This window comes from Monosiga brevicollis, genomic scaffold (genome assembly GCF_000002865.3).
Source record: "Monosiga brevicollis MX1 MONBRscaffold_45 genomic scaffold, whole genome shotgun sequence".
Lineage (NCBI taxonomy): Eukaryota > Choanoflagellata > Craspedida > Salpingoecidae > Monosiga > Monosiga brevicollis.
In genome coordinates, this window is record NW_001865082.1 from 130,541 (window position 1) to 143,762 (window position 13,222).

A 13,222-nucleotide genomic window follows, 5' to 3' on the forward strand; every position below is an offset into this window, starting at 1 on the left:
ACTCTGCAGGCAGGGTCTGCGCCACGCCGCCGTACATCCAACTGGAGCGCACCGCTTAGCTCGCATAGATTGCCAAATCGATCCTGTACTCACACCACAGTCATTCAGCCTTGAGTGCATCTGTTTAGTGCAAAAAGATCGAGAAAGCACGCATCTGCTGAACATGATCCAACCTTGACCTCCAGCTGAAGGTCTTCGAGTAGCCGATTTTTGCCTTCCACATTGCAGACAGCTAACCGTGCAATGATGCGGTGAGAGGCGCCGGATCGAGATGCTGGACATCACTGGCATCCACCGGAAACAGTCAAAAGGTGCCAATGCCACGTACAGATTTCTTGCGTTTTTGAGGCAACCAGGGCATTAGGGGCGTCCGCAGAAACAACAAGGGAGCAAGCGGCCGAATACTCTCGCTTTGGATTAGCTCTGTTGATGAACGCGCCCAGCAGAAAGATTTAGACAGGCCAGAATAATCAACAAGTGTGTCTTGCGCCGTACGCCAGCGGCGGGGCCTGATTTACCGTTGGGCCAGCGCAAAGACACGAACAGCACCGGCCAGCTTGAAAATCTTATCCGTTGTGACTTTAAGGACTTTGCCCTCAGGCTCCAAGACCATGTCGACCTGTCAGATCGGAACGAGCATCAGATGTCGATCAGTAGGGAAAAATGTGTGCATACATCGTGAGCAGTGCGACGTGAGTAGAAGCGTCACCTTTTCTTTCGTCACTGCGTGGTGAAGCGTGACGCTAAGGCGCCCGTAGCCGCGGGCCAACCATTGACTGGCATCGATGGGTTCAGCCTGGTCATGCCCAATCAGCGCCAGGTAGAGGGGGGGCACATGGCTGCCGGCTGGCACACGGGCAATGTCACCCGTGCTCTGAGACGTCAGAATCAGATGAGAATACGCGGTCCAGGTGATCGGGGTGCTTGGGGTCACTCAATCGAAAACCTCTTTTTTTAATCATTATTTTCATTCTTATCTTACCTGAACGGGCTCCGGTGTTGGCATGATCTGTTGAGAGCCAACCGAAGAACAGCACAAATTTTTTTCAAATGAGTGCGGGAGATCACTATCAAGTAATTTGATGCTTTGCACAGACATACCCAAAGAGCTGACACACGCAATGGGTCGTAAGAGACCAACAAATGGAGTGGAGGATTTAATATCACATGTGGTTGGGTTGCATCCTAAAAGTAGCCACACACGAGCCATGAGAGAGCCATCCAAATCGGCAATATTTTGTCTCCGCTTGAGGCAGCATTCTTGATGCATCAAGGCAAGAAAGGGATTGTGACTTAAAACGCACCTTGGGCGCCAGCTTGAACTGCAAATCTGCCGTGCCAGCATCGCCTTGAACAATAAAACTTGGCAGCTTGAGCGAAGGTCCATTGAGCTCGACGGAAATGGATGATTTGATTTGAAGGCGCGGCTACTCAGAGCGAATTATACGTCCAGTCCAAAAGTGCCGCGATCAGATGAGGTTTGAAAGACGGTTGGACGGGCCAGAATTGCAAGATGAAATGTGTGGCCATACCGGATTGGCGTTAAGCAGTGTGGCCACAAGCTTGTAGCCTCGCAAATCTAGACTCGCAAATAAAGGCACAAAAAGCACAGCAGGTCATCAAACATATGCCAGTGCTCAGGTTTGTGGCAAACAAGCGGGAGCTGGGCTCACATTCGTCAGCACAGAGCTCAAAATCCTGATCAACAATGTTGATTTCATAGTCACGATCCAAGGGTTGACCGTAAATCATTGGCACGAGATGGTCCCAGCTCGTCTCGCCACCCTAGCAAGGAAGCCACCGCGCGCGCGTGCGCGCTCGTACGTGATGAAACTGCTGAAATGTGCAAAACTGCATTGCGCCCAAAAGCAATTGCCGGCATGGCTTGTTCAGCCAAATTTCAACAGACCTTGCCCTCGAATTCAGGAAACAGCAGGCGGTGCGGCTGGCCAGGCAATGCGACCAAAGTAACGCTTGCTTGGCAAACGCTGCCCAGCACGACATCAACCTGCGCCAGTACAAAGTCAAGCAGGATAGCAGGTGGTTGAGAATGTACTAAATTCATGGACACGAAGAACTCGGTCAGCTCCATCGTGAGCAAAGAGCTTTGCTGCGTGCACCCCGTGCATATCGATGTACTTTGATCAGGCCTGGCAAAAACAGAAAAGCGTACTTTGAAGGTTTCGGGTGCGCAGGTGACCTTGAAATTGTACAGCAAAATGAAAGTCTCATCTTGGGAGAGCGTCTGGGCGAAGGCTCGAATGAGTGACAAGGCACCTCACCGTGCAAGGTTCACAGTCCGATTCACACATCCAACCTGAATCATTTGATCAGTGTCAAGCCTGGAGCGCGACGAGATTCGGACGGTCTCAGTCATCCACTTGGCCGGGGGTATAACGTTGCCGTGCCTGTCCATAACTCGAAGCTCCATGCCCTGATCTTCAGTCGCCATCGTGTTGCGGGCGTACTTTTCTTGTCGCAGCGTCACCTGTACGATCACAGGAAACATGTGAGAGCCAAACAACTGCGACTCGGCCAACAACAGCCGCGAATATGCCGGGGCAATGACACCCAACAGGGAAACATGCCTGAAGCTCGTGGGGCTCTCGGGGTTCAGCATGTACCACCAGAGTCAAGACAAAAAAGTCAGAGCCCTTGGCAGCCACAGGAAGCCGCAATCGATACGTGCTGGGCTGCCCGACCAGCTTAGGAACTTCAATGGGCGGCAGCCGACCGTGCTATATCAGTTAAAACACAGGGGCGGTTTATGAGAGAAATGTGCGGGCTTGCGTGGTCCGCAGGGCTGCTGATGATCGACATTCAAATCATGAAAAAGCACGGCAAAGATATGCGGTGCAACCGAACCTTGTAGTACTTGCGTGCACCATCGACCCAACTTTCAATCCGATGCATAAACTTGTCCGATGCAACAAGTTGTTTGCCATTCTACAATTGAGAATAACCCACGAAAAGCATCCGGCGAGATCAAGTCCACGTAACCGTTGCTTGGGCAATTGCACACTGCAGGTCTTATGGCGGATAAAGCAAAACAATTCCCATACCTCGGCCAGCATGGAAAAAGAGGCAGTGTCGATTTTCAGCCCAGCCGGTCGCGTGATAGAAAAGCTCGCTACGGTGGCCGTCAAAATGGGGGCACTTGAGAGGCTGACCTAGGTTTGGTCAACTAGCACAACAGCTGCCCTGACCCATCATCGTCATACCTTTCTTTTCGGCCGTCTCGAAGCGCTCGCCGTCAACTTCCAGTTGAACCTTGCCAAGTCGTTCGCTGCTGGGTTGAATTTGTAAAGACAGTACTGAGGCTTCCACCTGTATTCGAGGGTTTGAAAAGATACGCATAAGCAATTGAAGGTGATACTCGCTTGGCAGAATTATCATCAAGTCGTGCCAGTACCACCGCATCTTAATGCGGCAATTAACGTACATTTGGGACTATGTGTCGGCGGGCATCTTTCTCGGACGCGCCCGTGAAGGAATCGGCCAGAAGCTGCACTGAGAGCACGGCTTCTTGCGCGCCGTGCTTAGAGCTTGACACGTTAAGCGGTGGCGCCTCAGTTGGCACCAGCGTGCCCTCCTGTGCCAGTGCATGTAGGGTGGTCAATTCTGCAATACACAGGACATCGGGCAGGCAGATGGGTACATGTTCAAAGTTTGACAACAATTCGGTGCGCACCGGTGTCACAGAGTAGATTTTGGACAATGTTTTGCCATTCAAGTTGACTGTGGCCAACAGACGCCATGTCTTGCCCTATGCAATCGGTCACGAATGTGAGCCTCAATCCTTGCTGCCGTTACTTCCAACAGGCACACGCGAACGACTCTTTGACAAACCGCTTTGGGTCGTGTGATCAGACCAAAGGCATCGAGCACACGCATCTCGAGGAGAGGAAAAGGCTATATGGATCAAATGCATACGATGCATTGGGGTAAGACAAGTACTTTGCGATCGAGCTTATGCATTGGTATCATAAGGGGACCAACTTTGTAGTTTTCCATGGTGACAACCCCATCGACCACGCGGGGCGACATCAACTCGAGGCTAGCTGGGGCCCCAGGAATCAGCGTGAAGGCCACCGTGTCTTGGAATTTGTCATCCACTGTGACCTACATCACCCAAAACAGTTGCATTGACAGTGAGGCCATGGGACGGGATGTCGCAACGACCCCTGATGTGTGGATTCGTGCGGCAAATTCAAGGTCTGCACATGAACTTGGAGCATCGCTCAAACAAGACGGCACTGACGTAAATGCTGCCCTGCCAGGGGCCCGTGCCTTCCAGAGCCTCGCGAATTGGGTGCACATCACAAGTCATGTCATAACCATACGGGAACGTCCGAATGCGCTTGGCCTGCGAGTCGTTGATAGACAGCAGCTCGCTGGATAGGTTGATGTTGTCCAAGCGATGCTGGCAGATGTTTTCAAATTCGTCGTAAAACTTTAGCGCTACCTTTACTGTAGCCTGCGAGCTTAGCTCAAGCTGTCCGTCGCTAGGCTCGTTCAACTATCGGCCAAATATCGTTGCACGGCGATACATGAGCTATCTGACAAACGTTTGGGCACATGTAGGCAGTGGTAGTGGAAGTTGTGGTCACGTCAATGGTCCTACGGTCGTACCTCGGCTTTGACCTCTTGCATGGCGGCTGGGGTGAGCTCAAACGTCACGACAACGGGCGGGACATCAAAGAAGGATTGCGTGGGCTGTGTCCGATGAATCACTTGAAATGTCATACGCCACAGCCCGGCTCGCTTAAAGTGGAAGGCATTGAAATAGCGGTACTTGACCTCTTTGGCGTCGTACGGATCGCCGGCTTGCGTAAACTCTTCCTCATCGGGGCCCTTGTGTTCCAAGATAAGACGCACGAAAATCCGCTTGTACACGTCTGAGCTGACTGGCTTTCCAGAGCTTGACAAGACATTGACGTCAATGGGCCCTGCAAACATTTTTTTCCGGGGCGCAAGGGCGGGCAATCCCAGTGCAAAATGAATAGATTGTGCATGGTCCAGAGCAGATATCAGCGAAGGCAGCGCGCAAATGTCGCTCTCCATGCCGAGCAAGGCAGCTCATACCAATATGTGAACCAGCAGTAAACTTGTCAACACGATCAAGACTGAGACACGATCCTTCGTATTCTCCTTTCTTGGGCCACAACAGTTCCATCTATTCACGCCCGAAGGTCAGCTTTGTGATGCAGCGCTGAAATGAACAACCATGGTGTACAAGCAAGCACGGACCGACTGCGGCAGGCGCTTTCGCTCTGTTTGAAGGAGCTTGTCGAACTCGTCACGTTCCAAAATGCTCGCCTGACCAAAGCAAAGCAAAGATATGAGATTTGTCAGTATCGCTGAGTGAAGAGCAGAAGCATGCTCTTGTGATCACTGCTTGGCCAACAGCAGGCGGCAGCTTGGATTAGAGAGCTTGGCATACCCGTCGCCAGCCGGAAAAGTCGCGCATGGGCACGTCGATCATGTCACCAAGCACTTCGGCTGGCTCTTGGCGACACCGAACGAAGGACCGCATGCCCGCCGTGTGAACAACCTCTGCAGATTGTCCCTTGTAGTTGCCCTGCACATATATTCCTAGGACCACGCCACAATGCCAGGCGCGCTTGCTCTTCCACTGTCAATGGCAAGAATGCACCAACAAAGTCGATTAAGACATGATCCATTGGATACATGATGTGAGATTGGTCGCAGAGGTAAAGTTTGAAGGCGCGAACAACATGGTGCGCTAAAGGGGACAAACCTTCACAAGCGTTTTCTTTTTCAACGTCGTTCTGCCCAGTCGGGCCTTGCTGAAGATGGTGTACATTTGCTCATTGATGACCTCGGTTTCTTGCGCATTTTGATATTGGATTTCCTTGTCCAAGTCTCGGTGGCATTCCTCCAACCACTGCCGTCGTTAGGATCACGAGTAAGTGGACAGAGTTTTTGAAAGCAGGAAAAACAAACCAACCAACAAAGCAAAGCACCAAAATGCAACGCATTGGGCTGACGAACCTGAAGGTAGGTTCGCGAAATGTTACGGCCGGCGCTTTTCACCAGGTCCCCCTCCTGAGTGAAGACACCAAACGTGCATTCGTCACTGTTCAGTTGCTCCTGCATATGCAAAGTCAAAAAGGGTGGGTGAGGGCGTGCTTTTGTGCTCCTTAAAAACGGGTGTGCAATTTCCGTGCCACTCAGAAGACTGACGCGAGCATTCTGTAATAGCGTGAGCTTGTTGGTCGTGACGGTCCATGGCGTGCCAAACCACAGCGTGCCCGTCTGTCGATGGAAGACTTCCGCGGCAAACGATCTGCATTGGACAATTTGCGTCGCAAGTGAAGAGCGCGCGTGATTTTAGAAGGGGCCATTGAGTGTTTGGTAGCCAGCATGGACCTACGATGCCGTATTGGGCTTGTACTCGCGATTCAAGATTGAGCAAAAATTAAGCCTATTCAGTGGAAGATGAGAGGAAGGGCACTGCATGCGCAAAGGGGTATGACGGTGAGTTCACGTACGAGGAAACAGTGGCGTTGCCAATGAGACGGCCATTCCAGTAAATGACAAAAATGGGTCGCAGTGTCCCATCATCGGCATCCACCACAGGCGACTCATCAGCTTCGTTGACCTCATGCTCGTCCAAATCCTCCGCATCGTCCACATCCATGTTGTCGTCGCCGTTGTTGGTCTTCATTGACTTGGGAGCGGCCAGCATTAGCTTTGACTATTGAACCGTGCGCGCGGCGTAATCTTTATCAGACGCTCGAAGAGTCGCTGGGACAGGAGGACCGAAGTGTGCAAGAAACAAAAAAACACAACAAAACAAAAATCACATGAAGACTGATTCGAAAATCATGGGCATTCACTTACGCGGTTGGGCAGGGTTTCGTGATCTTGCACAAAGGGATGGTAGCGCAGCTGGCCCTGAACTACGCGTAATGGCGCCGTTCCATTGGCAGGGACTTCGATTTTAAAGTTAAAAAAGCGCTGAGCAGAGCGCAAGACACTGCACGGCAAAACCAAAAATCAAACAAACGAACAAAAAACGATTAGTGAGGTTTCCCGCCTGAAAGTTTGGGGTGAACATGTGTCCATGCAGGTGCATCCCGGGTCAGGTCAAACCAAGTTTCAACGTCGGGCTCGCTCAGGTCGGCCAGGTCAATGTCGCCAACCAGTTCTCCATCAATCTTCACCTGGTACCGAAGTTTGACCACAATACTGGCAGACCAAGGGGTTTGGGAGAAAGAATCATCAATCGAACAAAGGTACCATGGATGAGTGGCCAAGACGGCGGGCTCAGGCGAGGTGTGTCCAGGGGAAATGAAGCGTTACCCACGCCTTTTCTTCCTCGGATAGCTCGTGGTCCTCCACGTTTCCAAAAAAGCCGTGGAGATAGTAGTGGTAAATGTACGCCAAAGATCGGCTCACAGGCATGTAAGCGCGCAAGAATTCCAGGTGGGCTGGGCGCACGTCCTGTGGTACAAAGGAAGAAAGAAATAGAGAGAGGAAAAAGAAAGAGAGAGAGAAAGAGAAAGAGAGAGAGAGAGAGAGAGAGAGAGAGAGAGAGAGAGAGAGAGAGAGAGAGAGAGAGAGAGAGAGAGAGAGAGAGAGAGAGAGAGAGAGAGAGAGAGAGAGAGGAGAGCGGAGAGGAAGAGGAGGAAGAGGATGTACATGCGAGGTCAATTGCCCAAGTGGTGGAGCAAGGCCTGTTGTCTCCTGGCAAAGCAGCAATCTTGTTGAATAGGAGAGCACCATACCTCAATGACGGCGAGCGTGAAACTTGACAGTGAAGTCTCTTGTGCAATAAAATCTTCATACAGCTTGTGATGTGGTTCCAGGTTTCCCGGTTTGCGAGCGAGCATTTGGCTCACGTATGCCTACCGCAAGGCAGCGAGAACAGGGTGTTGAATAAGCGTGGCGATCAACTCAGTCAAGGCGAGATGGCTGGCACGCACGGCATCGCCTTTTCTGGCACGAGTGTGCATTTCATCACTCTCCATTGCCAGTTCTAGCACATCTTCAGAGTTGGCTGCCTTGGTGATCATCTACTCCGCATTCGTAGCCAGCATGGTGGATTGGTCAAGGATATCCGGACTTTTCGATGCAATGCGAGCAGTCTGCTTGGTCAAGGAAACAGGCGCAAAGCTTACACGCAACGATTTGCCAAGAAAAAAGCCGCCTTGTTTTGAGCCAGCACCGAAGAAGCTGATGAAGCTGTTCAGGTAGCGGTGCATGGGGTGATTGGGGTTGTCTGGACGGATATCCTTGCTGCACCGGGGCAGGTTTCCACAAACAAGCGTACACGTCCATCAAATATAGAGGTGAGCGCGCGTATGTGCAGTGTGTGCAGAAATATAGCTTAATCGTGGACGAGTGGTGGATGGGATACTTGACGGACCCTATGCGCTCGCTGAGGGTGAAGCCATGGATGGCCCAGTCACGGAGAGACTTTTCGACCATGCCATAGCCATTATCGGCAATAATTAAATGTGCGCGATCGTTTTGTTCAACCTAGGTTGAATCACATGCAAAATAAACAAGTGGCCGAAGCAACGAGTCGGAGCATCTTGGGGGACAGACAAGAAACAACAAAGACATTGTCTTGACAAGTAGCAAAGCACACGGGAAGGATAATGAAGCGTGGGGGTGTAAACCAACCAAGCGGACGATGATATGCCTGTCCTTGCTGTGACGAGTGGCCATCAGGCTGTTGTCCACAAATTCGGCAATGGCAAAGGCTAGATGACGGGTGATGGGGCGTGCAATGAGATTGAGACTGAAGCTGTCGTCGGTCTGCGCAGCTGGACAGGTTAGCTCACCGATGGGCGATCCACCTTGAGACTCAAAGTACTCATAGTTGCCAGACTGCGTGACGGCATGTGGGTGCGGGGCGTGCTCGACTTGAGTCGAGCGGGTCGGCTATTGGAGGAGGGAAGAGCCGAGCGAGACCATGAAAGTGTGCATGAGTCTGTGGCAAGAATGACATTGCAGATGGACCTGGGGTGTTTGCAGAGAGCCGACAAAGAATGCAGGAGACGAACCCGCCGCAAACCAGGCTGTGAAGCGGGGACAATGTGCACTGCGTTGATGTGGCCCGCACTCAGGTCGGCTGCGGGCACGTTGGCGATGCGTGAGAATAGCCAGTCCGGCATCACAAAGAGGTGGGGGCCAGGAATGGGTTGTGATGGCGGTTAGTACGATGGCTGGGTTCCAAGCTGAGAGATGAACAACTTACGCCAGTGGGCAGCAGTGAGGGGTTCACCATTGGGCAGTTCCAAAGTAAATTCACTGTCAGATGGGTCAATGGTCTACACACGCAGCGCGAGTGGATGGTCGAACGTCAATGTGAGGAGAACCGTCGAGGGGCGGATCGATACTGTCTGTCAAGCAGGGGATGTGGTGTGTCAAGGTTGCGACGCCAACCAGCTTGAGGTGGTCGAGGAGCTCCTCATAGTTCTCGGCGTTGTGCTGTGCTGTGCTGACCACGGCTCGCTCGGGGCGTTCATCCACGACCTGCAGATACACCTATTTCCAGAAACGAGCAGTATGAGCACACGTTCATCAACAAAGTCAGGGGTGCGAAGACAGGCGAGAACCAGAAAGGAGCAGACACAACCCTAAAAAACAAAAAACGGTCGAGCCAGATCAAAGCCCTTACGTTGGTGACCGCCATGGTCTGATTGCGGGCTCATGCGAGCGCAATCGACCGAAAGAGGAGAACGATCAGCACAAACTGGTGTCTTGTACACGCAGACCCAGTCCGATCAGGTAGTGCCTTGGTACAAGCAAGCAGCCAGGCTCCAAATCCACTTGTCTCCACCGCCCTCTGCTCTCAATGTGACCGTTGAAGATTGGAAAAAGAAAATGAAAAAAAAAAAAAAAAAAAAAAGCACTCTTTGAGGTAAGGCTATTGTTGTTGTAGAGAGAGCTATACACAGCAATTTAAGAGAACAGAACAGCCTTACACGACATGTACACTCAAGTGTGTGTGAGGTTTTTTTTTTTTTTTGTTTGAAGACTGTAGCTTTTGCTTTGCTTTGCTTTTCTGCTTTGCTTTACCTTCTCTTTGCTTGCTTTGCTTTGCTTCTTTGCTTCTTTGCTTCTCTTTGTAGCTTTGCTTCTCTCTTTGCGATGATTCTTTGTTTGCTTCTTTGCTGTGAACTTTTTGCTTAACATGATGTTGTTAAAATAATGCTTTTCTTGTGAACACGTTGCTTCAAGGCAATCTAGAGTGTTAAAAGAGCTTGCCATACACATCATAAAAAAAAATAAAAAAAAAAAAATAAAGGAAACGTGTTTTAATTTTTTTTTTTACATGTTACATGTAATAAAATTGTTACGACTTGTTTCGGCGGCGACTTTGTGGTCGGCGCTCAGCTCGCTGCCCTTTGCGCTCTTGCCATTTTCCGCTTCGTCTTCTTCTCTTGCTCTTGATTTCGGCTCTTCCATTTTCGTGGTCGTCGTTTGGTCTGCGTGAGCTTGTCGGGTGGTACGATGCTGATCTGCTGAGCAGCACGGCGATGGAAAGGGTGGTTTAGGCGAGCTTTGTGGCAGCAAGCCCTCTAGTCCTTGGGCGTGCGGACTTGTGTCTCTGCGATACCCAATCGTCTATTCATCCGTTCATTCATCCATCCAACCGCCCGCGCATCAGTATATCCGTCCGTTCCGTTCGTCCGTCCGCCCATCCATTCATCGGCATCCAGAGAATGGCAACGTGGGCCGCACGGCTGGGTCGCTGGATGCGAAGAGTGGCCCGCCAGCACGCCAACCCTATCGCCCTGCGCTTTGCTGGCGTTCTGGCCCTCATCATTGCCGCCATTGCTTTCCTGACTGCGTTTTGGACCGTCATCACCGCGTACGTAAAACTGTGCGCATAGCCTGTCCATCTGAGGCCCTTGTGGATTTCGCCTACCCTCGCTCTTCTTCACTCAGGCGTGTCCCAAATCATCAGGACGAATAACAAGGGTACAACGGTGCAAACATTGGCCATTGGCATTGTCTGTACGTTGCCCCCTCGCGCACAGCCCTCTTCGGCCCTGATTGAGCTCAGCGCCTCGCGTCTTGGTCAATTTCATTCACCCATTTACGATCTTGTTTGCCACCCACAGATGGCTGCCAGTCCAACGACGCCACGGGATCTGGCAGTGTTGCCACCTCTTGCTCACCGTAAGATCCCGGCCCTACACACCTGATTGCGATGTTTTGATCTCGGCGGTTTGGCGCTTGTTTCAAACAAAGCAGGGTCCTGAACGATACAGGCCAACTCCAAACCCCTCTGATTCCCAACTTCGCACCTTCACCCCCCCACCCCCCCTTGGGACGCCATCATGTAGCGGGCAATGTAAATCGCACTGCGCCTTTTCGCAAGTTGCAGCCGCTTGTCTTGGCCTTTGTGTGGCCACGACGTTAATCGCTCAGTTTCAGGCCGGGTACGTTTTGACAACACCAGCCACCTCTTTTTTTTTTCTTGTCTGCTCAATGATTCCAGTTTGACCACGCGTCCGACTGCTTCAGAGGCACCAGTGATCATTCTTCTGCCCGTCCACGCTCACTTTCTCACCTTTTCATTTGTTCCTTGGATTCACCATCTGGGCCAAAACGTCACTGAACGGCGCTCGACGCTTGTAGGCATCGGGCCAAATATGACTCGCTGCGCGTCTCTCGGTGGCAACACCTTTCCCACCTGTCTACCCTTCTTGCAATAGCCGTGGCCATTGTCACGTGGCTTCAGTTTCATCACGCCGTGCAGCAAAACGTTGGCCAGTACATTTCCCTTACCAACTCCTCTTCCAGCTGGACCACGGCAACGTCTGCTTCGGTTTCCCTTTCCTGGTCTTTCTGGCTCCTGCCTGGCAGCGGCGCATTGTGCCTTCTCCAATACGGCTGGCTCTGCCTCACGCGCTGGTATGCCACCAGCGAAGAGCTTTTCCTGGCCACCCTCCGCGAACAAGCGGGAATTCCCAGAGAAGATGTTCTCGAAGCCCTCCAGCTGCGGCTGCGCCGTGATCGAAAGCGTAAACCCCCGCCCTATCAATCCCCAAGCTTCCTTCTCCTCTGCCGACCTCCTTCCTATGCCCTTGCTTCCCGCCTCAAGGGCCCCCTCCAAGCCAGACCTGCCGACCCCGCTATCTACGCCACCATCCCGCCTCCCTTGTTGCCCCCAGCCTACATCCACGACCCCCGTCGCCGTGGCATTGTCTCCGATCGCGAGCTGCAGTTTCGTCAAGGTGCACGAGACGCCATCAGCTATCAAGAAGAGGCGCAGCTTCTCACCCGCATCATCGAAAACGAAGGTCGCCGTGCACATCAGCCTGCCATTTCGCCAGCTACCACACGATCACCGGCTTTCTCAAATCACGCTTCTCAACCTACTCGAAATCCATCGGGCCCCATGATGCGGGGACCTCCAGACGCACGGCTGCCCATTGCCTCGGGTCGTGCGCCCATCTCCCGCTCAGGCTACGCCCCGTCCGTCCTTCGCCACACGGCATACAGGGACTGTCCCGCTGCACCTGGCTCCGTGCCGACCTCACAGTCCCGAGAACGACTCGCACGCTCCACATTGGCCACCCAGCGTCCCACTATCCGTACCCCAACAACCACACCAACGTGGCGCCTTCAGCTGTCTCAACCCCACCTCACATCCACAGTGCCTGGCCCTCCCATCAGGCATGGACCTCATGGCCCGACAACGGCATACCCGGATCATGCTCCGTCAGCGTTTTTTCGTGCTTTTGAGGCACGCACCTTGCCAGCGTTTGACCCGTCCATGTTTGGTGATGAGGACTCAGCAGGGATCGACCCGGATGATCTCGACGCGCTAGCACACGCCACCCATGCGGCCGCACACCACGAACATCATTCCACTGGGCTGGGTGAGCGCGTCTCCCATATATTTCAGAATATCGGGCGCAACCTACGCGGTCAGACAGGCTATCAGGCCTTACCAACCGTGGATGACACGGCGCTATCGAGCGACCCTGCTTGCTCGCCACAGCCTTCGGTGTCTTATGACTCCGATTTCGAAGATGATGAGGCAGAGGGCCCTAGCTCCACAAACGCCAGCCACGCCATCATCCCTGCCACACGATCAGGGCCCCCCATTCCTCCCATCAACGATGACGATGGCGACGATGATGAACCCATGATCGATCTATCTGCCTGAGTGGCCAGTACTCATCAGCCCGTGCAGAGCACCGGCCAATCCCATTTTGCAGCTCACGAA

General features: G+C 52.5%; 2 protein-coding genes across 2 annotated transcripts; one reads left to right on the plus strand and one right to left on the minus strand.

Moving 5' to 3' along the window:
• Positions 1–6,015: 6,015 nt before the first annotated feature.
• On the minus strand, positions 6,016–9,670 carry MONBRDRAFT_39255 (uncharacterized protein; the record flags this gene model as incomplete). The annotated part of the gene is made up of 10 exons (XM_001750653.1): positions 6,016–6,114; positions 6,208–6,310; positions 6,398–6,448; positions 6,516–6,721; positions 6,868–7,003; positions 7,120–7,215; positions 7,334–7,470; positions 8,656–8,916; positions 9,421–9,522; positions 9,656–9,670. Coding segments are annotated over 10 exons (1,206 nt in total), but the record flags the coding sequence as incomplete, so codon positions are not given.
• Positions 9,671–10,736: 1,066 nt separating this feature from the next.
• Positions 10,737–13,162, plus strand: MONBRDRAFT_30194 (uncharacterized protein; the record flags this gene model as incomplete). Its single annotated transcript, XM_001750626.1, has 5 exons — positions 10,737–10,852; positions 10,949–10,998; positions 11,106–11,163; positions 11,331–11,426; positions 11,626–13,162. The coding sequence occupies 5 exons, from the start codon at positions 10,737–10,739 to the stop codon at positions 13,160–13,162; spliced, it is 1,857 nt and encodes a 618-aa protein (XP_001750678.1).
• Positions 13,163–13,222: the final 60 nt, after the last annotated feature.